Source organism: Dromaius novaehollandiae, chromosome 7 (genome assembly GCF_036370855.1).
Source record: "Dromaius novaehollandiae isolate bDroNov1 chromosome 7, bDroNov1.hap1, whole genome shotgun sequence".
NCBI lineage: Eukaryota > Metazoa > Chordata > Aves > Casuariiformes > Dromaiidae > Dromaius > Dromaius novaehollandiae.
The window spans coordinates 17,491,548-17,518,720 of record NC_088104.1 but is presented as its reverse complement, the minus strand read 5'-3'; the positions used below and the strand labels follow the sequence as shown (position 1 = coordinate 17,518,720).

The following is a 27,173-nucleotide window of genomic DNA, read 5'->3' as shown; positions in this document are numbered from 1 at the left end:
CTGCACAGGCAGAGGATCCTTCTGGGTGCAGGGCAGGCGAGAGTGGCTCACCTGGCCCACTTCCAGCCATCGCCCGGCTGAGCTCACCTTCAGCGCCGCTGGGTAGGTGCACGAACCAGCTCTCCCTTCTCTGTGAAGGTCCCCAGCCTGCCAGCTGCCCGGGGAGGGCATGAGGGTCCCCGCATCACCAGGGGGACTGAGTACACGGTACAGCTTGCAGGATCAGGCCCTGCTAACGCAATCCCGCCCCCAGACTCAGAGCCCTGACCTCTCCCTCCTAGACTCCCTGCAGCCCAAGCTGCCTTGCAACCCACTTGCAACCACTTTTTTTTTTTTTAACCCTGAAGATCTGAACTTTTTTCTCTCTTTCCCCTCCCCATCCTCGGCTTCCCCTTCCCCCTCTCCTCCCCTTGTCTCTCCTCATAATATTATCCTTGATCACTGCCCGGGGTTTGAAGCCCAGAAGTCAGAAGCTGCGCACCCCACCCCCATCGGCTCGAGTGTGCACTGATAGGGCCCTAGTTGCTGGCACCTAGTCAAGCTGAGGTGTCATTGGGATCTCAAATTGCAGCTAGGGGCTGGCAGGCAGCCAGAGGCAGTCTATTTAAAAGACAGCCTGTTCTGCAGTATTCAGTCTCTTTAGAAACTTCTCCAGGGGAAAAGTGTTGGGAGATCTACAAAGTGGATTTTTTTTTCCTCTCTTTTCCTTTTTTTTCTCTTCTCCCTGTTTTTACCGCTCCTCTGCAGACTTTGCAACAAAATACTCCAACTTAGCAGAAAACTTTTTTTTTGTTTTTTTTTGCTTTTCGCCTTTTTTTTTTTTTTTTTTTTTTTTTGCCTTTGCAAATCTTGGAAGAGGAAAGCGGGAGGGTTGAACAGAGCCGATCGAAACACAACTTTGCTTCATACCAAGCTTCCCAGCAGCTCGCTGCGTCGGGAGAGGCTTTTTCTCCTCCTGCAGAAGAAGGGGGCGGGAAGGGGAGCTCTGCATCCCCTCTTCCTTCTCCTGCGTTCCCCGCCCCCCCCCCCCCCCGACCGCTTTGATGCATTAAGAGCCGGACACTGGTTTTCAAGGAACTTTGCTCCCTCCTCAGCCTGCCTCCTCCCAGCCCTTTGGGAAGTGTGTGTATGTGTGTGTGTGTGTGTGTGTGTGACAGTGTGTGAAATTGCCATCCCTCCCCCCCAAACCTCACGCCTCCCCCTGCAACCTGTTGCAGGCTTTTCTCCCTCTCCCCCCCACCCTTTTCCTCCCCCTCTCTTTTTGCGCTCCCGCGGATCGCGGTGGGATTTCCCCCCTTTTGAGGCCAAAAAAAAAAAAAAACTGAAAGAAGGAAAAGAAAAGACAAAAGCAAACCTAGACAACCCCCCCGCCCAAAGCCGAAAGAAAAGCAGGAGGGTCTCGCACACCAAGAATAAACCCGAGCGGGGGGTCCTCGCCAGCAGGGGCTCCGGTTTCCGCCCCCCCCTTTTTTTTTTTCGCTTTTTTGAAATTTTTTGAAGGAGAGAGCGCAAAAGAGCGAGCCGCCCGCCCCGGCCGCCACCGCCCGCGCCCGTCCCGCAGCATCCCCGCCGCGATGCTGCTGCGGCTCCTGGTGCTGCTGGGCGCCTGCCCGGGGCTCTCGCGGTGCCTCGGCTCCTTCGTGCAGTGCGAGCCGTGCGACGGCAAAGCGCTGTCGCTCTGCCCGCCGCCGCCGCTGGGCTGCGAGCTGGTGAAGGAGCCGGGCTGCGGCTGCTGCCTCACCTGCGCCCTGCCCGCCGGGCAGCCCTGCGGCGTCTACACGGAGCGCTGCGCCCGCGGGCTGCGCTGCCTGCCGCGCCAGGGCGAGGAGAAGCCGCTGCACGCCCTGCTCCACGGCACCGCCGTCTGCCTCAGCGAGAAGAGCTACCGCGAGCAAGCCAAGACGGGTGAGTGGTGCCCCCCGCCCCGGCCTTCGCATCGCCCCCGCCGCTACCACCTCCCCGGCTGCCCTGCCGGCTGCCCGGCGGCTCTTCCATGCCCCCCCCCCCCCGCTGCTTTCTCGACCCTCCAGGCGCTCTTCCATGGCCGCCGTTGCTTTTCCCTCTTTCCGTCTGCTTTTCCATCTTCCTTCTGATTTTTCACACACGCGCCGCCGTTGCTTTTCCATCTTTCCAGCTGCTTCTCCATCTCTTCCCTTCCCCCCCGCCCGGCTGCTCTTCGGTGCCTCCGGTTGTTTTTCCATCTTTCCGGCCACCTTCCCGTCTTTCCGGCTGCTTTTCCACCCCCCAGCGCCCCAACCGCTCTTCCATACCCCGGGCTGCTTTTCTATCTTTCCGGGTTATCTTCCACATTCCCATTTTCCATCTTCCGGGTGCTCTTCCACCACCACCCCCGGCTGATTTTCCATCTTTCCTGGTGCTCTTCCATGCCCCTGGCTGTTCCTCCAATCCATCCCTCCATCCATGCCGCGGTCATACCTCCTGTTGCATCAGTTTACAGCCCCTTTCCATCACCTCCCTTCTGATGTCTGGGTTGCCCCATCCCACCCGGAAAGGTTTTCTCTCCTGCTCCCCAGATGAACCCTTTTAGTCTCAGCTGCATCCCAGTCCCAACCCCCCTAGTTGCATCCTTTTAGTCCCAGCTGCATTCCCCCCTTCAATTGCATCCTTTTTGTCTCTCCTCTATCCCAGTCCCCACGCTGTCCCTGACCCCCTTTCTCTGCCCATACCCTCCACCTTGCTCTGGGGACCGAGCTGGACTCTGCAGCATGAGATAAAAGGGAGCTTTCTGTGCAGGGCTCCCTCTTTGCAGCCTTCTACCCTGTCCCCAAGACCTCAGCCAGCCCCGGGATTTATTGCTGGCAAATTCAGCCTCCCGCTTTCTCCCTGTGGTTGTTGCAGCCTGCTCTTCCCGGCTGGCTGCTGCTGGAGGTCTTTGCTGGGCAATGGATTTTAACCCTGGGAGTGGAAGAGAGCAGGTGCACTGGGGATGGGGAAGCCATGAATGCAAAAATAATGAAGAGGATGATAATCCGAAAGAGTATATTAAAAGTAAGCTTGAAGGCTGGTGTGGTAGCGCCAGGGCAAAGCAAAGCTTCTGAAATCATTGCACCTTTCACATGACAAAAGCATGAAAGAAAGTGCTCCTTCACTTTGGCACTTGCTTAACTCCCATTTCTGGATCCCATAGGTTTTGCAAGGACATGTTCACTCTACTTCTTCAAATACTTCTGTGTTTCTGTCACCCCATGAAGGGGAGGCAGGGAGGATGTCTCTGTATCCGGGGGAGCAGGGGAACTAATTTGCAAAAGAAACCCAGAAATAAGCTCCCCCCTTTTTTTTCTCAAGGAAAAAGTCATTTTTGCTTGTTAGCAAGCTTCTGCTTATACTGGTGCAATGGGAATCCGTTTCTCCTTTCTAGCACCTAATAAATCTTGCTGCTTTTATTATTTTTCCCCTTTGCTGCTTGCAGGCAGTGGTCATGTTGTTACATTTCATCCCGTAGACCAAACCCAGATTCTGTGTCTGCATATATATGTATACATATAACTGTCCAGCCTTTTTTAAAATTGGCCAGAAACAACAAAGCTGATCTTGATCTTCTGGAAGATAGTGGGAAGGGCTAAGGGTTAGGAGGGAAACCTGTGCAGGGTACCATGGGGTGCAGAGGGTAAGATAGGAGCTGATTTCGTATCTTGGAGCCCAGGAAACTGCAATAACCCGCCCCCAGCAGAACTATGCAAAGTATCCCTGAGCGCGTCATCTGCAGTGTTTATTTACTCTGCATGTGTGTGTGTGTTTGGGAGGCTGGCAGTGTGGTCAGGAAAGCAAGTTATTCAGCTAAAATGCAGTGGCCACTGGGAGAGCACCGCTGTTCCTCAGGCATGTAGCAAGGGTGCCCCTTGCAGACAGAGAAGCTTCGATCTTGGCTCCCAGTGTGAATCTCCTTTCGTTCCACCTGCCTCGCTCTTCCCAAGGAATCTGGTCTTTTGTCAGGTGCTTTGGGTGAATCCTTTGGCTGGTCCCCTCGTAGCATGGTTGGCTTTTGTTTGCCTTGGGACCACGAGCATCCTTTGGATGACTAAGGAGAGGAGTAGGAAAACAATTGCAGATTTGTGGCAAATGCAAACCCCCAGCACCACCTGCACTTCCAGTTTGGACTCCTCAAGTGCCGCAGGGGGCTCTTTTGAACGGGTTTGTCTGCAGCCGGGAACTGACTCTCGACTGGAAAGGCTTTTGCAGGAAGCCATGGGAGACCAGCAGGCTTCTCTGGAGATTAGTGAGATTGCAAAAAGAAATAAAAAATAAATTAGTAATTCTTGAGGATGGGAGAGGGAAAAATTCTCTTGGCATTCAACTGGTAGCATGTGAGAACAAAGTATATTTTCATAGGCAAGTTACTAAGCAACGAGGCAAGGAAAGAAATGAAGTTTGACTTGAACTTTCTGGCCTCTGCCAGTTTGGCCAGCAGCGCAGGGACTGTGTGCTGGGGAAGCTGGCCTGGCTGTACAATCTATCAATGACCAAAATTGGCCCTAAGCTGGGAACCGCTGAGAAAGAATCAGCACTCTGCAGAATAAACTATGTGACAGTGGCAAGGACAAGATCAAACTGCGTTTCTATCTATTTCTGCTCTTGCACTGGCTCAATTTAAATCAGAGATGCTTTCCTCCTTATAGTCATGGTGGAGACGCAGTAAGCAGTATTGCAAGAGAGCCCAAGGCTGGGAGGCCAGACTTGGCTTTTCCATAGACCAGCTGTTTTATGTTGTAGCAAGATGGTTCCAGGCACTGTGCCTCAGTTTCACCGTCTGTAAATTGGGCATAGTGGTATTGAGAAATGCTGGAGCTGCTGTGCAGGATGTGCTCCTGGTTTGTGAAGAGGTCAGAAATGAAAGCAAATTCAGGATTTACAAGGCTTTGGTAATACTCATCTTAGGTAGACTGATGTGTAGGTATTGACAAGGTGGTCCCTGTATTCCTAAAGGACACAATAGACACACTGTCCTTTACCAAAAGCCAAACATCACTGCTGTAGTTGACATTCCTGGTAAAAACCATGAATGAGCTTCATTTATGGCACAGGCTTCAGGATTCTGTGTTTTTTTCCTATTTTGTTTAGGTTTTGTTTGAAATACACCACATCATTCCATCTTTCTTCCCCATGCTCCACCAGACTTCCTCCTGCTGAGACAGCAAGGTCAGGCTGAGCTCTGTGAGGAGAGGAGGGCACAAACTGGAGCCTGCTGCCCTAAAAAGGCTCATGGAAAAACAAAGGTTGTCAAATATTTCCTTCTTCCCTCTCATTCCTTCTCTCTTTCTAGAAAGCAAGCAAGACTTGGCAAGTTTCCTCGTGAAACCATGAGCCAATGATAACCAGAAGGGAAGGAGGGGGGCGCAGAATTAGCACTAAGAAAATAGTCTTTGCTGCGTCAGCTGGAAGTAGGCGGAGGAGAAGTGCTGAGGGAGCCCAAGTTTCCTGCTTCTCATGTTCGATGTAGTCCTTTATCATTGCCTGACATATTTTCCCCCCCTCTCCTCCTTATTGCACTCTTTCCCTCCGTGTTTCAGTGCATGTGACACAGGGCTGGGTTTTGCCGGCACACAGCAGCTGTGGGAGAGCGGCTGCGACATGGTGGGGCAGGTGGGCAGCTCCATGCCAAGGCTGGGGTGCATGGGGTGAGAGCCGAGGGTGAGGGTTAGGGCAGGGGTCATGGGACCAGGGCACTTTGTACACATCAGGCTACAAACACATGTTGTTCAGGGAAAAACCCATCTAGTGACGAGTGGCAAGTCCTTTGTGCGAAGCAGAGCCACTTACAGCTCTCCAGCTGTCCAGGTGAAAGCTAGTAGCAACAGGCCTGCAAAGCCTCGGATCCGAAACAGGAAAAACTCCTTTTTTTTTTTTTTGATCTGAAGTTTCAACAACAATAACAATAAAAAAAAAGACGGTGAAATCCATCAGGTGCCAGCAAGAAAGTTGGGTTTTTTGTGGTGTGTGTGTCTGTGGGGGAGGGAGGGATGGAGTGGTTCAAACAGGAAAGGAGGGGCCTTGGCTGGAAAGATTTTTCGGCAGCCTGGTTTCTAAGGAAGGAGCAAGAATATTAAGTAGTTGATCCAAATGAAATTCTTGCCTGGTGCTAGCAGAGTTCACCGGAGAAAAGACGTGGCTCTGTGCCTGTGTGCGTGTGTGATAGACCAGATCCTGACCGCATGAGCACTGCTGTAAATCTGGACTGACTCCAGGTAAATCAAGGGAGCCCTTCCAGAGTTTGTACCACTGTAACTGAGAATGGAGGCTGACCTTAAATGGGAGCCCCAGCAAATCTGAGGGAAGCTAGAGGAAGACTGTGCCTGCTCATGTCAATATTTAAGCACAAGCATCCTGTGCTCAGATGACTATTGTGGCTTTGGCATGTCAATGACATGAATACAGTCATGTGTGACTGGAAGCATTTGCATGTCTGCGGTGTGAGTTGTCCCATCCCATCAGACTCAGAAGAAAGGGGTAGGAGAGGTTGGGTAGGTTCTGTGCAAGCCAGCTTCAGGACACCCCTCGGTTTCTTTCCGTTGCCTAGTTTGGCACGTGTATGTCAGTACAGCCAAGGAAGAGAGAGAGGAGAGGCGGCGAACAGGCTGCATCCCTATTCCTGGCAGCCTGCACACATAGCACAGTGCTCTGCTTCCTCCTAACGTCCGCTGGAAGTTTTACTCACACTGGATCAAAAGGTTTCTCATGCTTTTCAGTTATGAGCGCGCCCGACTGCATCCAAAACCTAGGAGCAGCTGCAGGAATCGTTATAGCGGTGGTGGTTCCAGTGCTCTTCATCCAAACTGGAAGGGCTGGGAGCAGTCTGGGAAGGGGAGGAAGAAGGCTCAACCTCCTCTGGGCTTGTTCCTCCTCTGCTCAGTGGGGCGAGCCTCTAAGAATAGTTGCAGCTTGTTTCACCTGTGCTATGTCACAGAGCAGATAACAGCCCATGGCAAGGAAAATCTGATCTGTTTTCTACCAAGCACTTAGTAGTGCAAATTCAAGGTCAGACATAAATAAAAGTAGAATTTGGCTGGAACACACCTGTCCCTCAGTGTGGGCTGCAGAGCAGCAAGATTTTTATGCATAGGAAAGATATGCATATGAACATATGCACACAGGTACCTATGTTCACACACCCACGCACACCCACACAAACGTTTCATGTGTACAGACACACACATGGAGCATTTTTGTGTCTGGGGGCAGAATGGTTTCCAGGCAGCACATAAAAATCACTCTTTCCATTCAGTAGTTCTGCTTACAACTGGCACGTAGGTATTTTGACATAAAGATCAGATAATGTTGTAAAGACCAACCTGACCTATCCTCTCCTGCTGAGGGCTGAGAAATAAGATGCAGCAGCTGAGCATATCAAACAACAGGAGGGAAGAAAGGAGATAGAGGCAAGATACTCTTGACACCCCAGCCAGCTGCATGGATCTGAACTCACACAGTGTTTGGAGATGGGTTGTTTTTTCTGGATAGTCTAAGCCAGTAGCAGTTAAATACCCTGTTGGCCTTAGTAGCTAAGGATATCCCAGTGAAGGTTTAGACAGGTTACAGCTTGCTGAGAGCAGTCAATCCACCTCAAATGAGGCAATAGCACACAGCAGGACTGGAGGATGCAGGCAGGGGGCCATGGCGCCTGCCGGCATCGGTGGAGGAGAAGATGCCAGGGTACAGAGGTGAGCGGGGAGCCTGGCAACTGCTCTTTGCTCAGCCAGTCACAGTCAGCATTTGGAAAAGCCGGGGACAAGAGCTGAGATGGGAAAGGATGACAACTTGAGACATAGCAAGCTGAGGACAGGAGAAACAACCTCTGGCGTTGAGGAGGAAGACTCATCAGGATCTGGACACGTGCTGCGTGTAGAAGTCAAAGATGATCCAAAGAGTTTGGCCTGCGTGAACTTACTGGCAGCCTGAATAATGACCATATAGTCATTTGTAAGGAGATTTTTCGCAGGTAGAAAGACATGTATTATTTCTTTATCCTCAGGACAAGTGTGGCAAAATGCATGAGGCAGCTCTGCCAGTGAGGAGGAGAGAGGATAAACTGCCTCCCTTGCACTGGGGTCTCCTAAGACTGAGACCCACCAGGCCCACTTAATGAAAACCTTCATGCCAGGGTCTCCAGTGGGGTTGCATGCAGAGCTGGCAGCAGTGTGCAGACCAAGCTGGCCAGTCCTGAGCCCTGGGCCTGCTCAGTGTGAGTGCTTGAGATAGCTGGACATGGGTCATGTCTGATGCATCAACCAATCCAGGAAGGGTTGCACTGCATCTGGTGGTGAAGGAGTGAAGTGCCCCCCACCCTCTCCCCACTTTCCCCCCACAAGAGACTCTCTTTATTCCTTCAGCTGTGTAGCCAAGGGAACTCTCAGCAAGATGTTGTTTTTGAAATGGTTCTTTGATGCTAGTGATCTAAGGGGACCGCTTAGTATTTATGTCAATCCACTGGCTCACAGTTAATCCCAGCAGGAGCAGGCATAATGTGTTTGCAGAAATTTGGGACTCTTGATGGGTTGATGTGGGCAAATTTACTCTCAGGGAAGCCATTTCTCAGCATGTTTTGGTGGATCTCCTGTCTGTTTATGATGTTTCCACAACAAGTGTACTAACTATCCATCAGTCCTTGTCCTACAACTAGCAGCTTCTGGCTGGGGGACCACGCTTGCCTAAAGCTAAACCTGAAGAAAGGTTCAAGCCTCCCGCGGGTGCAGAAAGACTCTGGTGAGCAGGCTAAACTTGAAGAGGCATCTTAAATTTATGTTTGTGGAGTCAGTGGGCATGTCTTGAGTGTCTTTGCATAAAGCCTTGCTTTTTCTATTGCTTTCGTTGTCCAGACCCCTGTCATCTTCACAGCACTTTTCCTCATGCCCACACTCCCTGTGAGAGTGCCTCTTTCACGCAGAATATGAAAATGCCTGTTCAACACCCACCTCAGTGAACTGACAGGTCATTTCCTAATTCCTATTAGCCTGGTAGGACTTGATCCTGCAAAATGCTGAACACCTTTTTTGTAGGCCTTGAGGCCCAGAGCATCATAGGCCTTTGAACACCTAATTCCCTCAATGGGAGCCAGGTACTCTAAAGACCGTGAGGTCAAAAGCCCAAAGATGCTGTTGACTTCAGTAGGATTTGAAAGCTCTTAGCACCTGCCTGCCTTGAGGACTGTTTTTGCAGAGTTTGGTTTGTTTTCTTATTGGATGGACACAGCTAGTCCACTGATGGAGATAATTGTTATGTTGATAGAGATAACTGGTCTAGTTGCTATTTAAGGGCAAGAAGGTAATCCTGACAGGTATTTAAGGAAATGATCCCCCAGCTAAACAACAGAGTGAAGGCATCTTAAAGGTAACTTTGAGGGCAAAGTTGGCTAGAAGTCACAGTTCTTTTTTATAAAACCAGTAGAAATATTTTCTGTTTCCAGGTTTAGGTGGGATTCATCCTCTGAAGACAATTAAATCAACAAACCATTTTATTGTTCATGCTTAAGAAACTGCAAGTTATGCATTGGGCTAATGATGAGGAACTAGTAATTAAATAGGCCAGTGAATAAGCAGAAATGCATGGACCGTGGGTAGCTGTCTTTCATTTTCTAAGTTACAGGAGGTGCGGGAAAAAAATAAGAGTTTTATTAGGGACAAATTGTATGTCTTACCTGTCTAACAGTCATGATAGACATACGTGTGGCTGAGGCAATCCCTTTGCTTTCATATGTGACTCCTGCTTTCCTGAAGAAACAATAGAAATGAGTGAAAATTTACTCCTTCATTTTCTGGCCATTTCAGCATTTGCTCTTTGTTTTTTTTACCAACAGGGGTGGCCTGAGGTTGCAGGAAAAACAGTGAAGCACAACAGGGAATTTATAATTCCAGAAAGGCCCAGGACTTACTACAAAGGGTGGTCAGTTATTTCTTGGAACTTCAGAGCACAAAGTGGAGGTCTGCACGCTTTGGTCCATCAAGAGATTCTTGATTTTTTTTTTTTTTAACATTGAGAAAGCAACTTACCATCATGTTGGAACAAAGGGAATCAGATGATGTATGCTGTGGTTCTGTGCAGGAAGGGGAAATGTCTAGGAGAGACAAGGATCAGAGGTTGAGATCCAGCTTGGGCAAGTTTCTGCCTAACAATATTGTCAGAATGTGAACATCAGACTTGTACTTGTTTGTGGTATATGGACTTCTACTTGCTTGCTGACCGAAGGACTCATTGAGAAAGTTGAAGGGAATCCCGAGGGCAGAGGTTGAAATCTCATCACTCAGAGCTCTTAAAAGTCAGGTTGGATAGTACATGTGACGATGCGTCATCTGGTGCTGACAAAGAGATGAGCAATGGATGATCTAACAGATCTTTTCCATCTGGTTTAAGGCAGAGCTTTGAAAGTTGGGCTGAAGGCATAGAAATTAATCCAGGCTATGCTGGGAGTTGCAATCACAGTTGCACACGTGAAATATTTGCAGTGTTTGACCAGTTCTTCTCCAGCACCTGACACAGGTGCATCTCCAGACTCTACCTGGTGTGCTTTCATCTCTTGCAGGGGGACAAGGGGCTCAGCTTTCTTGGCTGTCTCAATTGTTGGCTTCTCTGTTGAGGATGATGACAGTAACATAAGTGGGGATGTATCTTGTGATGGAAACTTCCAACCTCCAGTGGGAGCAAAGTCTTAGATTCAGTTCTAGTAGGCCTGTTGTAAAGAGCTTCTGCTGTTTGGATTCAAAATCTGTACCAAAAGGCAAGACCACCCTATCCCATAAGCAGTCCAGAAAGCTTAGTGTAAACTTTAGTAGCTATCTCTTTGGTAGGACACCTTCTCCTCAGGATCATCTCCTTTAACACAGAGATTTCCCCTTAGTAACATGTTGTTCTCAGGGTAAAATGCTACAGCATCCACAGTGATGGCCTTTGATGGCCTTCGGGAACACTCTTACTGGTTATGGTTGTATTTTTAAGGTCTTAGCACCTGGTTCTATTATGATTTGTTGTGTTTGGATTTCAGTGATTAAAATACTGGCAGTTTTCTGGCAGCATCCTGCTTTTCAAGCATATATATACATGAGATTTCTTGAAATCTCATGTTTAATGAAGCCTACATTCAGCTGAGTTTTAGAGAAAGACTCCACAGAAAGAATGCAAAACTATCTGCTCGTCTTCCCTGGTGACGTTTCCTCCATCACTGCTGTTGAACAACCTGCATCCTGAAGAGTCCTCCTTGTCCCCTTCTTTTCCGTATAATAATGAAACTTGTTAGATGTTTTAGGGTTCTCTTCCAGCCCATCACACCTCCTTCCTAAGGATACGGCAGCACTTTTTTCACATGATCTCTTCCCACCTAGTGGCCAGTTGGGCAGTTCAGACCCTTTTGTTTTCATTCAGAGGACCTGAAGGCATGTTTCTTTTCCATGAAGGCTTTTCCTCTCTTTTTGCCACAGATAAGCCCTGCAGAGACACTGCCAGTTTCTGCCAGCTACTCCAAATTTTACTCACCTTTGCTTTCAGTTAGGCAGAGACTGTCGCACAATCTTTTTCCGTGAGTCTTAGTTTCGTCACAGTGTGGTGGGTTTTTTGCCTTCTTTATTACAACTGATAGAAGTCACTAGGGTGGATTTGTTGGAAAAGGTGCAAGGCTAAGAAAGACTGAATGATTTCGTTCTTTCCAGGAAGGAAAAATATGTTTTGGTCACTACCATATTGCAAGATGATTTATTTAGATTTCTCCAGGTCATTTTTCAATTCAGCTCTCACCTTCTTCTGCAGTTTAAGCATATGGAATGAGGAACATCTGTAGTTCCCAGATGACGTGAAGGAAATATGTTTTATCTTCTTATCATCAGTGAATCAGCAACAGGAGCTTCTTGATGTAAATCTGATCTCTAGATACGTCGTTCCTATCCACTTGCTAGTTCAGTTCCCTGGAAGATAATTTTGTTCAGGAAATGTCAGGCTGATACAAGCAGCTATCCAGAGATAGAGTACCTGCAATATTGCAAGATGGTGCGCATCAGCATCAGTTCATTGAAATGGAAATCTGCTTACAGGAGGGAGAGACTCTGGAAAGTGTCCTAACTGTTTTAATGGTTGGATGTTTTGAGTTCTCTCTTGCTCAGAAATGGTTATCATTGGGAATCCCAAGTCTCAGTCTACACTGCAGGTTGACCACAGCCCCAGTCCCTCTCCTAGGACTGCATGTCCCTGCAAATGTATTGCAAACCCTCCAGTCTGTGTTAAGAGCTGACCTCAGCCAGATCTGGGAGCTCTCTGGAGAGAAGGAGCCAGCTCAAAGACAACACCTCTGTGTGAGCCCTAGTTCTTGTTTGTACACCCCAGATCATCAGGAGCAGCCCAGCCCACCAGCTGATACTCATGCCTGGCTCTTCCAAGCCCGGTGTGGACGCCTGGAGCCTGTGGAGCAAACAACTAGCAATGTGTAGAGGAAGAACCTGTGTGAAGGAGCTCCCCATATCTAAACCTGCTTTTCTCTTTGCGCTGGAGGGTCACTTCCAGGGGGTTTATTCTGCAGCTGCAGAGAGGAAAGGCAGCTCAGGAAAGTATCATTTGGCGTGCAGCAGTGTAAGTCCTTTCTTATGCTTCCAGCTCCCATAGCCCTACCTCTCTCACCTCTGTAGCATTTGCTGGCACTGTGAAGAAGTGGCACTGACCCAGAGATCTGTTCCTACAGATAGGCCCTGTGCTTCCAGGGCAGACCAAATGGTGCTAAGTGAGCTTCTTCCCCTGAGAGCTCCTTTCCCATATGCTGGGCTGCATTTCTCCCCCATCTGGCTCAGTGTGAGGACATGAAGGTCATCAGGACAATGATCTGCCTTTCCCATGAATCCTACATGAATCTGGGGGCAGCCCAAATGCCTGATATTCACGTTCTACAAGTGAGTCCTAGTTGATGTGGCAGGATCTGCATTCATCTCCTCTGCTGAGGAGACATTAATCTCCTGAGAAAGTTGGTCTACTGGGCTAGTTCAACAAAGCTCAGACAGTAACTTGAGAGACAAAGGCCACAGCATAGCACATCCCTCTGCCACCCGTCCCCACTTTCCAAGCCTTGTGAGGCATTTCTGAGCTCTTTCCAAGTGTCCTGCTGGGTCTCCACTTTATAAAACAGAGCTAAGTCTTAACCAAAGGTTCAGTCCTGCCCGTCCTTTGGCTGCTTTTCCATCTCTTCTCTGAGCCTGGTCCCACTGATCCATAGCTTTCTCTTAAAGCGCATCCCCGTGGGACAAGAGAGTGAGGTCTCAGTAACTTTCACCCTTGTCTTGCAGGAATTTAAGGTATTGGTGATACCCCGAGCTCTTTTTTGGGGACTCATAAGAGCTTGAGTGAGTTTTGGGCTATGGTCTATGGACTATTTGAATTCTGCTCTTACAGCCTTCGTAGGGGACTGTGCATGGTGGGGCAGAGTGGGCATTCTGTGGATGCTTCGTGATCCTTTGTCTGCTAAAGACTTCCTTGGGGCTGCTCACAAATTACAAAAGTTTCAGCCTTTGCCAGCAAATGAGGTACCTAATTGCCAGTGGAGGAAATATTCCCAGTGGTTTTCTTATCACTGCTCCTGCTACCGTAAGGAGACCAGTATGGAAAAGAGATGGTGGGATTTATCTTTCTTAACATCAGCCCTTCAAAGGTCTAAGTGAGACCACTAGAGTCACAGGAGGAGAAACTGGGACCTCCAGAGATATGTCATTTCACTGTAAAATCAGTGCCTGAGCCGAATGATGGGGTAGATCACAATCTGGAGGGCACAGTTATCCCTCCAAATAACTTAGAAATGTAGTTTAGTCATCTCGTGAAGCCCAAAAGCCTCTATTTTAGCAGATGGGTGTTATTTGACATTGATCTCTCATAAATGCCTGTTGCGTATTACTGGGACTTAGGGGAGGTGGGGTTGCAGTCAGCAGAGGTTGTCCCTTCCAAGCAGGGCTGCTGTTTTTCTGTCCTTCTTGGTGTGCAGTGTCTCCTCCCAGTCTTTCATCGCCTGTGAGCATCACCAGCATGCTCTCCTGCCAGTCCCCACCAGACTGACCGCTCTGGCCTACCGCTGAATCCCCACCAAAGCACAAAAGTTCGTTGAAAGTCCAAGGCACATTGCAGCTGGCTCTCTCAGAGCCAACGCCCTGGGTTAGCAGAGGAACCGGCCACAGCCTGCATCCCAGGCCCTGGCTGCTCCTTCTTCGGCCTGTGCCAAACAGCCTCAAACTGGACAGTCGCCGCAGCCGCCTGACATCACTGCCTGATATCACCAGGGCGGTGGTGCGGAGCAGTGACCCCCCCAGCCGCAGGCATCACGCCTGAGCCAGCTCAGCAGCCCACCCCCAACAGCCTCGTTTCTCCATCACCATGGCCAGGACACTGAGGGGAAGTTTGCCACTGTGCTGGGGGGGGTCGTGCCTGCCTGCTATGGAAATGTAAACGAGCTTTTCTTCATTAGGGCAGTAAAAGCTCCTTTCTGTCTGGGCTAATCCCCGTGACCCCTGGGGAGTCCAGGAATGTTTTTGCTCAGTTGTGCGCTCCAGCTGCCAAAGGGCGCGAGATGAGATGACCCTCCTCACTCTGCATCCCTCCCCTGCCTGCATTATCTCTTCCCCACCTGCATTTCAGGAATGCGAACACAGCACCTGCCCCTGTGTGCTGACGAGGCTGGAGGGGACTGAGTATGAGGGAGATTTTTATTTTGCCCTCGTGGTCACAGGTTCAAGTCCAGGCTGGGGAGAAACTTGCCTGCCCATCCTAGGAAGTTTCAGCATCAGTCAGGCATGTCCCCTCTGCCTGAGTGGGGCAAGTGGGGAGAGGAGATAGGAGCTAGAGGTGATGTACAAAGTAGGCTCTTACTAACCAGTGGCCTGAGAACAGACTTCCTGGAGAAGACCTGTCTTAAGAAAAGTAGGGACATCTCTAAGACAATTTGCAAGGGAAAGACTGTTTTGGGGGACAGCACTAATGTTCCTCCTCTCCCAGCCATGGGGAACCCAAGGAAGTTGTTTTCCAGTGCCCAGCAAGAACCAGTATCTTTAAGGATGGGTGAGGAAGGAGAAATGGGAGGAATCTGTCCCTCAGACAGGTACAGGGCAAGAGAAAACAAACATCGCTTTTCAGTAATTATTCCCACTGCCTGCACATGCGTGTTCAGTCCATCAGGAAGATGTACGAAGTCAGCGTGAGGCTGGGCAGATAACAGAGCTGCCATAGATAGGATTCTGCAGCTGTTTGTGCCAGGGAGTTGTTGTTGTGGTGAAACTAGGAGGGAGCACCCAGATCTGGTTTTGATTAGCACTTTGGGGTCCCAATTTCAATGGGAAGTCTTTCTTTCAGTCCATGTGGAAAAATTCCTCCCTCTCTCTCCCAGCCTTTCCCATAAATCCTTTTCCTTCCCTTGCGCCAGTGTTGGGCGCAACGTTGTCTCTGATATGTCTCTGATCCTGAAGTGTTGTCCTTTCCCCCAAAAAGAAAGCCACGGTGTCAAAGATCACCCAAACAGGTTTGGAAAATGCAGCATTGTTGTAAGCAGTGATGGGACAGAAACTGGTAACCTCCTAAGATAGCTGCTGCCAGAGCCCAAAATCGCAAGGAGTCCATTGCAAAAGCAGGGTGGGGGTCACTCACAAAGTCCTGCACTTGGGAATATTCCCTTTATGGGGATACTGGGAGGTGTCACTTTTTCCAAGGGGTAAATCATCCTCCACCGGAGTGCAGAGACTTTGTGCACTGTTACATTGCACTGTTTAACAGGTGATACTTTCTGCTCTAGAAGTGGCTGTGTTTCAGCCCTAGGTAATATAAGCCTTAATTTCCATCTTGCAATGAACATCTCAGAACAGAGATGGTCCAATTTGAGGGCAGAGGAAGGACTGGGCAATTTCTCAAGGTCCCCACTGGTGACATTTACTGTCATTTCTATGCTAGAAGTTTCACTGAGATCCCCATTACATCTTTCTCCAACACCTTTCTGCTCAAAAGGTGTGTTATGTTAGTGCTCACACTATAAATAATAATGGCAATAATCAAGAAGGCTGTTTATCAAGATCATATGTAGTGGTTTTGCTTGTCCTCCTTAGGTGCACATGGCTTTTTTTCAGGTTGTTGAATGGGACAGCAAGTCCTTTAGCAGCATGTGGATGTAACAGGCATGGATCATTAGTAGCAGCAGTCAATAGGTACTTTTCCTACCTTCCTGCCAGAAACCAATGAAAAGCCGTAACAAAAATTCAAGCCTCCTGGTCAGTTGGAAAAGCTTCCTGCTCTGTTCTGTAATCTAAACAGGTTCCCACACACCCTACACCCAAATGCACACGCGCGCGCACACAGACACAGACACACACACACAGTGTGTGGGCCGCACACATTTCCAAAAAGTCTGGAGCACGAAAGCACTCAGGCCATGTTTTGACCTAGGTGCAGGAAAAGTGCCCAGGCTGTTCTGGGCAGTATTTGTCAAGGACAGTAGGCACCCTTACAGGAGCTTTCCAGAAACTATCCCTTTTATACTGGCAGGGTAAGTGGGGTGGAAATGGCTTCTGGAAAAGAGGCCCTGCTAGGGACCTACTTCTGGCCAGCCCTGAGCTGAGAAAGGGCACTATGCTCTCAGCGCTCAGGTCAGGACAGGGCACACTATGCTAAGGGTATTTTTTGCCTCTCAGGTCCTGTGGGAGTCTGTATGAATTAGGACATCATTAACAGCCCTTCTTGGGAGCACTCTCCACCCTTTCCCCAGGTACTGCAGCACCAGGATCAGACACGAGGCCATGGGGTGGCTCTGAGTTGAGCTCAGTCCCGTGCCTTGGCTATAGGATTAACACCCCCTTGGGATGACTGCAGCCCTAGAGCCCTAGGCTTACTGGTCAGCCTTGACTTGGCCAACGCAAAGTTACTCCTCCCTGTGGCCAGCAGGCCTGGGACCTCCACTGAGAGGTCATCTCCTCCCAAGGAGTGGGGAAAAGGGATAGGTGAGATCCACCCATCTCCTGCTGCCCACAGTTTCCCTCGCTGGGGATGCATAGGGCAGCCTCTACCATGCGTAATGTTTTCCTGCCCCATACCTTGTACCTGGAGCTAAAATATGGAGAAGATTTAGCATGCCCTGCCTCTGCAAACAGCTGTCTGCCTGTAACCGACTCGCTAGGGCTGGCAATGCCAATGGGAGTTAGCCCTGGATACAAGCAGGAAGGGGCTATGAAGCAGGCCAGATCCTGACAGCGAGGGAGGAGGAACTCCAGTCTCCTTCCTGAGTCTCAGACAGGGACTATTAGGGCTCATTAAGGGAAACTGGGCCTTCCTCCCACAGGCGTCTCCTCGGGAGCAGACACACAGTGGTGCCAATTCTGCCTGCCATGAGCCAGCCTGGGGTGACAGATGGAGGTTAACGAACGAGCTGGAGGAGAAGGAGGGGCAGGGGAGTCCAGGGTTTTAGAGGTGCTGATGTGCTGCTGACAAGAGTGTCTGATCCTAGTTGCATTGAGTGGTTGTAGGTTCATATCAATAAGCAGGCCAGGAGGCAAAGAGAGCACTGGGGACAGTGTAAGCTGCACTGGTGCTGCGTACCCAGACTCGGAGAGGTTGCGCCCTGCCTTTCTCTGTGCTCTGGTATCACCAGGAAGGTCTCTCACCAGCTGTCCAGAGCTTGTCAGGACTTTGTGTCTCGGAGACATCTGTTTGTCAAAATTGACAGGTTATTATCCTGTTAGGGAACAGATAGGCAGGTTCATAGGCAGGGACTGCTTCAGCTTTGTTGCTGGAGGAAATTAAGCTGAAAGTTGTCAGAGGGTGGACGAAAGAGCTCAAGGGGACTATGAAGTTCTCACTGGAAAATAAAGATCTAAACTAGACCCTACTGCTGCCTCCCTGGGTTTCCAGATGTGTATTGCCCCTGTCAGCAGTGGCATCTCAATATAACAGCACCTGGGACAATGATGCTGAAGAGCCAGCCCTTCTTCCTCTCTTCACCAGCCTGTCCCTCAGTTCACCCAAATACAGATGTCCCACCAGAATTGTCTCTTATCATATTGCTACTTGAGCAGGGACCTGGGCATGCTGAGAAGAGGAAAGGGAGAGGATCAGTCCCAGATGCTTTCTGGCTCTGCAGGAAGAGCTGGAGTCAGGCTGGAGCTTGAGCAGCCTTCGACGCATACCAGCCCTCTGGTCCCTCTGCAGAGCGCTGGGCTCCTCTGTCTCCCATCTCCCCTTGTCAAAAGGGCTCCACGTTAGTCCCTGCTTCACAGCTTGCTCTAGTTTGCTGGCAGCCTGCAGGAAGCAGAGAAATTAGGTATTTGCAGAGGGTCAAGTTGCCAACCATATAAGCAGACTGAGCCTCTGCAAACGCCACTTACACCGTGAGTCCAGGGGACTGGAGACACTGTGCTGTTTTTCTGACTGAATCTTTGCCACCTTGCCCCATCTGTTTCTTATTGTAGGCTTGCCCAAGTAACTGTGCCTCTCTCATCTGTTATCGCACAGGTAATGAGGTGCACCCCTCTCATTTGTTATTGTAGGGTTGTCTGCCCCAGTGTGAGATTTCCCTGCTCCTTGTTATTGTGAGGCAGCCCAGGGAAATCTTCCTGGCTCTGCCTTATCAGGCCCCAGCAGTCGATGCCAAAGGGAATTTCTGGGACAGAAATTGCAGTGAGTTTCACTGCTGCAGAAGGTGGCAATTATACTGAGGATGTCTCCAGTCTCCTTTTGGACCTTGGATTGCTGCAACACCTTGCAGCAAAGGGTGCACTTCTACTGCACATTGCAGTGCAATTTCCTGGGGGACAAGATCATTCCTGATTCCCTTCCCTATCCCTTGTCCATCATCCCCTTATAATAGTGAAGCTCCCAGCTGAGAGCACCTTTTCTCTTCTGTTGCTCCTTTCTGGACCTAGTTTGCCTGCCCATGTGGTGGGCTGTGCTCCGTGAGCCTCACCTGCTTTGTGCTGTGTTCTCCAGTACAAGCCTAGGCTCATTCATTACATGGTGCTAATTTGGAGCGGGGGGACCCTGGGCAAGTATCTTCTCTGGTGACATAAGGTACTTTCCTCCTGGTGGCTTGAGTGATTTTTGAGTCCTCTAGCAAGAAAAAACAGGCACATGAGCATCATGAAGCAAAATTGCAAGAGAATCCCATACTAGGGAGATGTGCAGGTCCCTGATTTGATAGATGGGGTCATTTATATTGCTCTGGGCAGTTTGGAGGGTGCTGAGTCTAGGATGCTGGTGGAAGGAGTAATAAAGGGCTGCTTCCCAAATGGACCTGTGGGAAACTTTCTAGGGAGGAATAACCCTATGCACCAGTACAGGTTGGGGGTTGACCTGCTGGAAAGCAGCTCTGCAGAGAAGGACCTGGGAGTCCTGGTGGACAAGTTAACATGAGCCAGCAATGTGCCCTTGTGGCCAAGAAGGCCAGTGGTATCTTGGGGTGCATTAGGAAGTGTTGCCAGCAGGTCAAGGGAGGTGATCCACCCCCTCTACTCAGCCCTGGTGAGGCCACATCTGGAGTGCTGTGCCCAATTCTGGGGTCCCCAGTACAAGAGAGACAGAACTACTGGAGAGAGTCCAGCGTAGGGCTACAAAGATGATTAGGGGAATGGAGCATCTGTCTTATGAGGAAAGGCTGAGAGAGCTGGGCCTGTTTAGCCTGGAAAAGAGAAGACTGAGAGCGGATTTCATCTACGTATACAAATATCTAAAGGGAGGGTATCAAGAGGATGGAGCCAGACTATTTTCAGTGCTGCCCAGTGACAGGACAAGAGGCAATGGGCACAAACTGAAACACAGCAAGTTCCATCTGAATATGAGGAAAAGCTTCTTTACTGTGAGGGTGCCAGAGCACTGGAACAGGTTGCCCAGAGAGATATTCAAAAACCCGCCTGGATGCGATTCTGTGCAACATGCTCTAGGTGACCCTGCTTGAGCAGGGGAGTTGGACTAGACGATCTCCAGAGGCCCCTTCCAACCTCAACCACTCTGTGATTCTGTGAGAGCTTAAAACTGTATTCAAATTCAGTCCAGAAATAACCCTCTTTCACTCCAGTGGCTGTATTAAAGGTCACAAGTCAGCTAAGTTTAGACTGTCACCAGCTCTCTCCTATATATAACCGTGCAGAGCTCCTGACTGCATCCTGTCGGGACAGGTTACGCTGGGCTGATCAGAGAGGGTGTATGAAAAGGCAACTGCAGTGGGTACAGCTTAAACACACTCCTCCCTTCCTTTTGGCACCGATGGTCACAGTCACAGTGAGACAGCACCGCTCTGCAGTGTTACCCTGGGCTTTGCCGGCTGCTGAGGGACCTGGGCTGGTTTAGTCCCACAGGCATGGGTCACTGTAGCACAGGGGCTGCAAACTGAGGGCCCTGCAGACTGCAACATTTCTCAGTTGTGTCTTTGGCATCACTGTCAAAGTATCTGCCTGACCACGTGGCAGATGCTTTGCTATGTTGGTGACTGACCTTGAATATGGACTCACCTCATCTTTGAGTGTCCCTGGCTTTTGCTTCTGCACCTGCAAGTGGGTGTAGGATGTGAATTTGCCACTTAATCCTCCTGCCACTGCTGAACAGGGGCTTTTCCACTACATTTTGTATGTCCTCTGGTCCTTTCTGGGTGTAGGATAATGCTCCTACCAGTCCTTCTCCGTTGACACATTGTAAATGGTAGTGGCTTTTAAGTAGGAGCCCATCCTAGACTCCTGACTCCTCTGTGCTCCCAGAGGCCTTCTTCTATGTTTGAGGTCATATGAAAGCCACACCACATCCCACAGAGTGTGATAAAAGCCAGGACCTTTTGCAGCAGCTGGGAAAAGTGTTTTCAAGGAAGGCATCTTTGGGCATGAGGGCTGTGTGTGGTGCACCTGCTAGCTGCCATAGTCTCCCTGCCAGCTGATAGATGGGCTGTAGCTCAGTTGGATCATTTTCTTCCTGCTGGGTTGTATCATGAGTGTCATCCTCGGCTTTCTGAGAAGGGAGCTGTAGGATAACAGGCTGAGTTAAATTTCTGTGGGTCTCATTTGAGCATTCATTCCCTTCCTATCTAGTGCAAAAATGTTTTCTCAGATCGGGCAAGAGTGTCTCTGTGCAAAAGGAAGGCTGATCAGCACTTAGAGAACTGATCGTTTGGCATCTCTTCCCCCCCAGAAAGGGAATCCCGAGAGCACGAGGAGCCAACCACATCAGAGATGACAGAAGAGACCTACCCACCCAAGACCTACCGGCCTAAGCCTGGGCGCCTCTCTGAGCTCAAAGCTGAGGCCCTGAAGAAGGACCGTCGGAAGAAGCTGACCTTGGCCAAGTTTGTGGGCATGGCAGAGAACACAGCACACCCCCGTGTGGTCATCCCCGAACTCCGGCAAGAATTTGAGCTGGTGAGCAGCCATCTCTCTCTACTCCTTTGCGGTGGGCCAAGGGGCTCTCATGGAAAAGCAGGCTGCAGGAGGGCTTTGCCGCCTTGAAGAGTGGGTGCCGGGGGGAGCCATGGGCATTCGCAGCTTGGTGCTTGTTCAGGGCTGGCTGGGCACCTCCTGGCTCACTGTGCCTCACTCTCCTTGCTTGGCAGGGCCCTTGCCGCAGGCACATGGAGGCATCACTGCAGGAGCTCAAAAGCAGCCAGCGGATGGTCCCTCGGGCTGTTCACCTCCCCAACTGTGACAGAAAAGGTTTCTACAAGCGGAAGCAGGTAAGAGTCCTGCGGATCCCTCCCCAAAAGCAGGACAGAGAAGGGCAGGGGATGGACGCTCCCCAGGCACAGAGGTTTTTCACTGCTGCTGCCCAAGATGGAAAGGATGGAGGTTTTCCTTTGCCGGGCTCATGGGGAGGTTGCTGCAAGCCTGACAGGGCATGGTTGGTTTTGAGTGGCCCTGCTAATAGCTCCAAGCCCAGTCCTGCCTAAAAAGAGCATCCTGAAGGATGTGGTGGTGGGGAGAAGGAAAACTAAGAGAGCCTCAGGCTTGGGAAGGAGCAGGGGTGGAGATATGGTAAAAGGAGAGAGTGAGAGCAAGGCCCTTCCCCAGGGGATTGCACTGCTAGGGTAAAAGAGGCAAACCACAGGGCTGCTCCTTACCCAGCAGGAGAGTTACACAGAGGTTGTGGCAAGTTCTTGATCTCTCCCCTTGGGTATCTCCTCAGTGCAAGCCGTCCCGAGGCCGGAAGCGTGGCTTGTGTTGGTGTGTGGACAAATACGGCATGAAGCTGCCGGGGACTGATTACCTGAGCGGAGACCTGCAGTGTCACGCATTCGACAGCAGCAACGTGGAGTGAACTTGCACCCTCTCCTTCTGCCCCATCACTACCCCAGGCTCCCTTCCACCCTCCCCTCCACACCTCCCTGCGCCCCAGGACTCCGATTCCTTTCATCTCATGTAAGAAGAAAAAAAGAAAAGAAAAGAAAAGAAAAGAAAAGAAAAGAAAAGAAAAGAAAAGAAAAGAAAAGAAAAGAAAAGAAAAGAAAAGAAAAGAAAAGAAAAGAAAAGAAAAGAAAAGAAAAGAAAAGAAAAGAAAAGAGAAAAGAGAAAAACAAACCCTGAAGAAACTGAGGACTCGGAATCTACAGCAGCGTCTTGACAACAAGGACTTAGCAAGGAAAGGACAGAGCCAGAGACAAACCAGCTTTGGCCACTCCGCCATCCCGCGACTGCCTGCGCCTCTCCCCAATGCCACCTGCACCCCTCTGCTGCAGAGCAGAGGCTACGCTGACGTAGGAAGCTCTCTGAGTTGGTGATTTTCTAGTATAGGTTGTGGGCGGATTAATTTTTTTTTTTTATTAGGTAGTCATTTTCTAAATGGTCTCAAGAGGAAATTTTGCGGCAAACAACATTTCCCCTCCTAACTCCAGTCCGCTGGAGTTTCCTGCCCACATCACTGGGACTCACTCAAGTCGATGTGATTTCCATCTCAAACAATTGCCCCAGATCCAGGCAGATTCTGACTGTGTCACAGACCAGGCAGCATTGTAATGGGAGGAGGAATCAAACGGTTCGTTTTGTGTCTGGAGATGAGCCAGGGAGGGAAAAACAGCTCCTGCAACAGCACGAATACCTGACACAAAATATTCGTGGACTTTAAAAAGAAACAATCTGAAAAGGAAACATATACTTCTCAATCCAGTTCCTCTTGAATGGGAGGTCAGAAACCTTATTTGTGGACAAGTTGGACTCTGAAAGTTATCCATCCAGGTGTGGAAGCATTTGTTGCGTGCATGTGTTTATGTGTGTGTGTGAGCGTGTGTGTGCACAGATGTGTCTTTGCCTCCTTGCAAAACTTGCCTCAAAACCTGCAATTTTGAGGGCTTAACTGTAAACAGGGGAAGAGCAGCCCCAAAAAAGAAACCTGCTGGACTAAGCGCAGGAGCAGACTTAGGAGGTGCATCAGTGTCTGTGGGATCAGGGCCCTGCAAACTTCGAGGTGTGCATCTGAGCCGATTCCACAGATAGTCATCAATATCCGTACTTAAGCATGTGTATGTGGGACAGGGGGATCGGGGCCAGAAATCTTCACCACCCTTTGCCACCACAAGGAAAACCAGCTATGGAACACTTTTTTATTTTTTTCATAGCCAAAAAAATCATTTGCTCCAAGGGAAAAAAAAACATACTGTTTTGTCTTAGATTTTTTTTTAAAGGCTGGTTTATAGCCTTTCCCATGGGTTGGAAAATGTCAGTCTCCATCCTTTTGTATTGAGATACTGCTTACACGTTTGCCACAGCTGATTCCCCTCGGCCCCATCTCCCCACCCTGTAATCATATCCTTGCAACAGAGCCCTTAAGTTTAATCCAGGATCCAGATCCTTGTTTAGTGACAGCAGCAACCGCAACGCAGAGACCCACTGACGCAGGCCTGCTTAGACAGCCGTTAGTTGCCTTCCTGCTTTTCATTGTTTTTATTTTTTATGTTCAATTTTGGGACTGTTTTCTCTCATTTCCCCATGACAAGGGTCTCTGCTAAGTTTGTGTTTGGAGGAGATCCTGCAGCAAAAAAAAAGGAAAAAAGGAGAGAGCAATGCCCTGCTTTGGAGATGTGTGGGATCTGTGCATTGCCGTCTCGGGACACAAACTCACACACACCAGGAACTGTTGCTGACCTGACGAGGCTTGAGAGCAACGCCAGAAGAGATGGGCAGGACATCTCCTGAAGACCATGTCACTGAAGGATGCAAAGTGCAAGTTGATTTTCCTCCGTCTGCCTCACGCAGCTGCTGCAGGAGGCCGCGCTGCGTGCTGCCCACTGGAAGGGGCAGGCGAGGCGGTGGGCAGTTGCCACAGGGCCAGAGCCAGTGTCCCCCGAGGCATTGGGGAGGCCACAGGGTGCTGGCGCAGAGCATGGCATCGTCTGCCTTTGCTCTGGATCGGAGGAAGGGTTTCTGCTCCTTCCAAAGCCCTTTTTAGCCTCTTGGAGCTGGGCAAAAAGGCAGGAGTTTCCCTAGTTAGCTGAGTCTTCACCAGCCGAGCCAGGACAAGGGGACTGGGGCGCCGAGGAGCTCTGGTGAAGGCTCACCTCCGTTGCTTGGCTGGGCGCCCTCAGCAGCTTCCCAGGGGACAGTTTTGGCTCCCTTGAGTGGGGCACACTGAGCAGCCCTCCTGCCTCCTGCTCACCAGGCCCCGGTTCGGGTGGGCCATGGACCGCCAGCACCTTTCTGTGGGAGCGTGGCCCCAGCAAGACCTTTCTCCAGGTGGGTCCTGTCCAAGGAAGGGCAGGACCAGAAGTTAAGGAAAACTTCTGATTTCTCGTGCTGATATCTTCACTTCCTTGGCATGGAGCAACGGGACCATGGGCGACTGCAGCTGGCCGCATACGTCTGCCCTTGCGGGTCCCCAGTTGCTTTTTCCAGAGTCACAGTAGGCATTGAGTTTAGCCGAGAGACTTCCACACAGCCCCTGGCCGCAACGCAGCAGGGGGCATTTAGAGCTGAGCTGAAGGTCTCCTCCCTTGCTAAAAAGAAGGATGGTGCCACCAAATACAGATCTGGCTTCCCCCAAAATGTAGGAGCAGGGCAGCCCCACACACACACTTTGCTAGAGGGGAGCATCACCAGTGCGTTTGGGCGAGGGGAAGGACCCTGCCAGGCTTTATAGGGCTGATGGAGCTGGGTCTATTTGACTGGGGCGGGGGGGGGGGGGTAATGATTTGGTGAAGGTGGGAGGAAGAATGGGGGTGAAGAAGGCAGGTGGAGGAGGAGGAGCCCTGAGAACCCCAAGGGAGCTGTGGGCCGCAGAGCTACCATCACAAACACTTCCTGTCTCCTCTGCTTGCTGATCCCATGCATAACCTCCTGACTGTAATAGGCCAGTACCACCTTCCTCCAATACTCTTCTCTTCTTTCTTTCTCCCTCTCATTCTCTCTCTTTCTTGCTTTTTTTTGTTTGTTTGTTTTGTTGTTTGATTTCCCAAAACTTGAAAGCCTTTGGCTGCAGAGAAAGGAGACGTACTGCCCGGTGGCCGTGGGCTTGTGGGATGGGAGTGGAGGGAGGGGAAGGCACAGCAGGTTCCCTTGGGCCTTGTATTTTGGGGCCAAAGCTTGGAGGGGAGGATTTCAGCTCATGATGCAGGCCATCACCAGTGGTCGTATAGCCTAGCCGTGGGCCTGGCAGTGGTCTCCTGACGTGGACCACTGCAACACCTATGGCAACACAGGGAGCCAAAAGGAGGGGGACAGAGGATGACTCCCTGACTGTAGCAGGGCTACTCTGAGCATGGGAGGACTAGGGACCCTGTCTGTCACCCCACCCTGACACAGCTGCCTCCAAAGTCATCCTCACCGCTCCCCCAGGCAAGCTTCCCACTGCTTTGCCTGTAAAGCAGGTCTCAGCCACTGGCCTCCGCGAGCCCAAAGCACTGACATCTCCCTATAGACAGCCTCCACCCTGCAAATCCAGGGCTGAGACAGCACTGCTGCTCCCATCCCCACCAACATGGCTGTGACGAGGCCTCCTGAGGAGGAGGAAGAGGAAACAAGGAGGGGGCATCGCTGCCCTCACCTCTGCCAGAGCCACCTCTGTTCCCGGGCCGTGGCACTGAGCAACCGTGGCAGGAGCTTCCTGGCCACCCGCTCTAAAGAGGTTCCCCAGAAGGGTAAGGCTGTTTGAAGGCTGCACTAATATTTGGGACAGGGGTTGGGCTGAGGGAGAGACTGGCTTCAGAAATGGTTCACCAGCTCCCTGGGCCAGCAGCGATGAGATGCACCATTCTCAGCAATTTGCGGTGGGTGGAGGGGCTGTTCTACGTTTGCGGTGAGGAAAACACAAGGAGAAAGATTTGGGAGCCCGGGCTCAGGGGTGCCAAGGTGAATGGGGAGGCGCCAGTGACTCCTGAGTCAGTGGCCACATAGGAAGGCGCAGGGCTCGGGGGTCTTTGGCCACGGCTGCCTCACCTCAGGCTTTGCACCAAGTCAGGTTTGAGACCTGGGCTGGGAAGGAGAGGAAAAGGATCAAGGAGGGTCAGGACAGCCTTTCAACCAGACCTCCCCGGGAGTGGCATTAAGCAGCTGGTTATTCCTCGTCTGTACTGCAGTGGACTCTGAAAACCACTAGTACAAGAGCATTTTGCACTATTTCTCCGCTCTCTCTCCCCCCCCCCCCTTCTTTTCTCCCCTTCCCTTTGAAAACTTTCTCTTTTTTTTGTTGTTTTTTTGTTGTTGATTTTTTTTCCCGAACGGAGCATTGTATATTTAACAATCAACAATTCACCTCGCTTCCAGACCGCTGTCCTGGCCCTGGCTAGGAACCTTATGTACTGTGCTCCCTTCCCTAGCCCAGCCAACAACCCCATCACTGCCACTGGGACAGACATCACCATGCAAGTAACCTACCATTATAACACAGTTCTTAACACACCAGATTCCGAGTTTCCTGCCTGGTTTTTATCTTTAAGCAATACTCACTACACATTTTACGGTAGCTTTTTATAGCTTTACATACATACGGTAGCTCTGTTGATTTGTTTTGTTTTGTTTTTGTTGTTTTTTTTTCCAGTAAACAAGAAATACTCATAATCTTACTGGTGGGAAAAAAAAAGCAGTTTGTGAAAAACTGACAATGGAAGAAGAGCTTAATGCTCTGTTTAGCATTTTGTACTTAAAAAAAATCTCACATTTTATTAAAAAGTGAAGATTGCTGTATACTATTTATTCAACTTATAATTTATGTTACTCTTTGATCTTTGTCTTTTCTCATGACAAAGCATTTATTTAATAAAGTTATGCATTCAGTTA

General features: G+C 50.2%; 1 protein-coding gene across 1 annotated transcript; it reads left to right on the top strand.

The window, feature by feature from the left end:
- Positions 1-611: 611 nt before the first annotated feature.
- Positions 612-27,173, top strand: IGFBP5 (insulin like growth factor binding protein 5). The gene is made up of 4 exons (XM_064514760.1): positions 612-1,905; positions 21,109-21,335; positions 21,527-21,646; positions 22,096-27,173. Exons 1-4 carry the CDS (start codon positions 1,575-1,577, stop codon positions 22,225-22,227), a joined length of 810 nt encoding a protein of 269 aa, XP_064370830.1. The 5' UTR covers positions 612-1,574; the 3' UTR covers positions 22,228-27,173.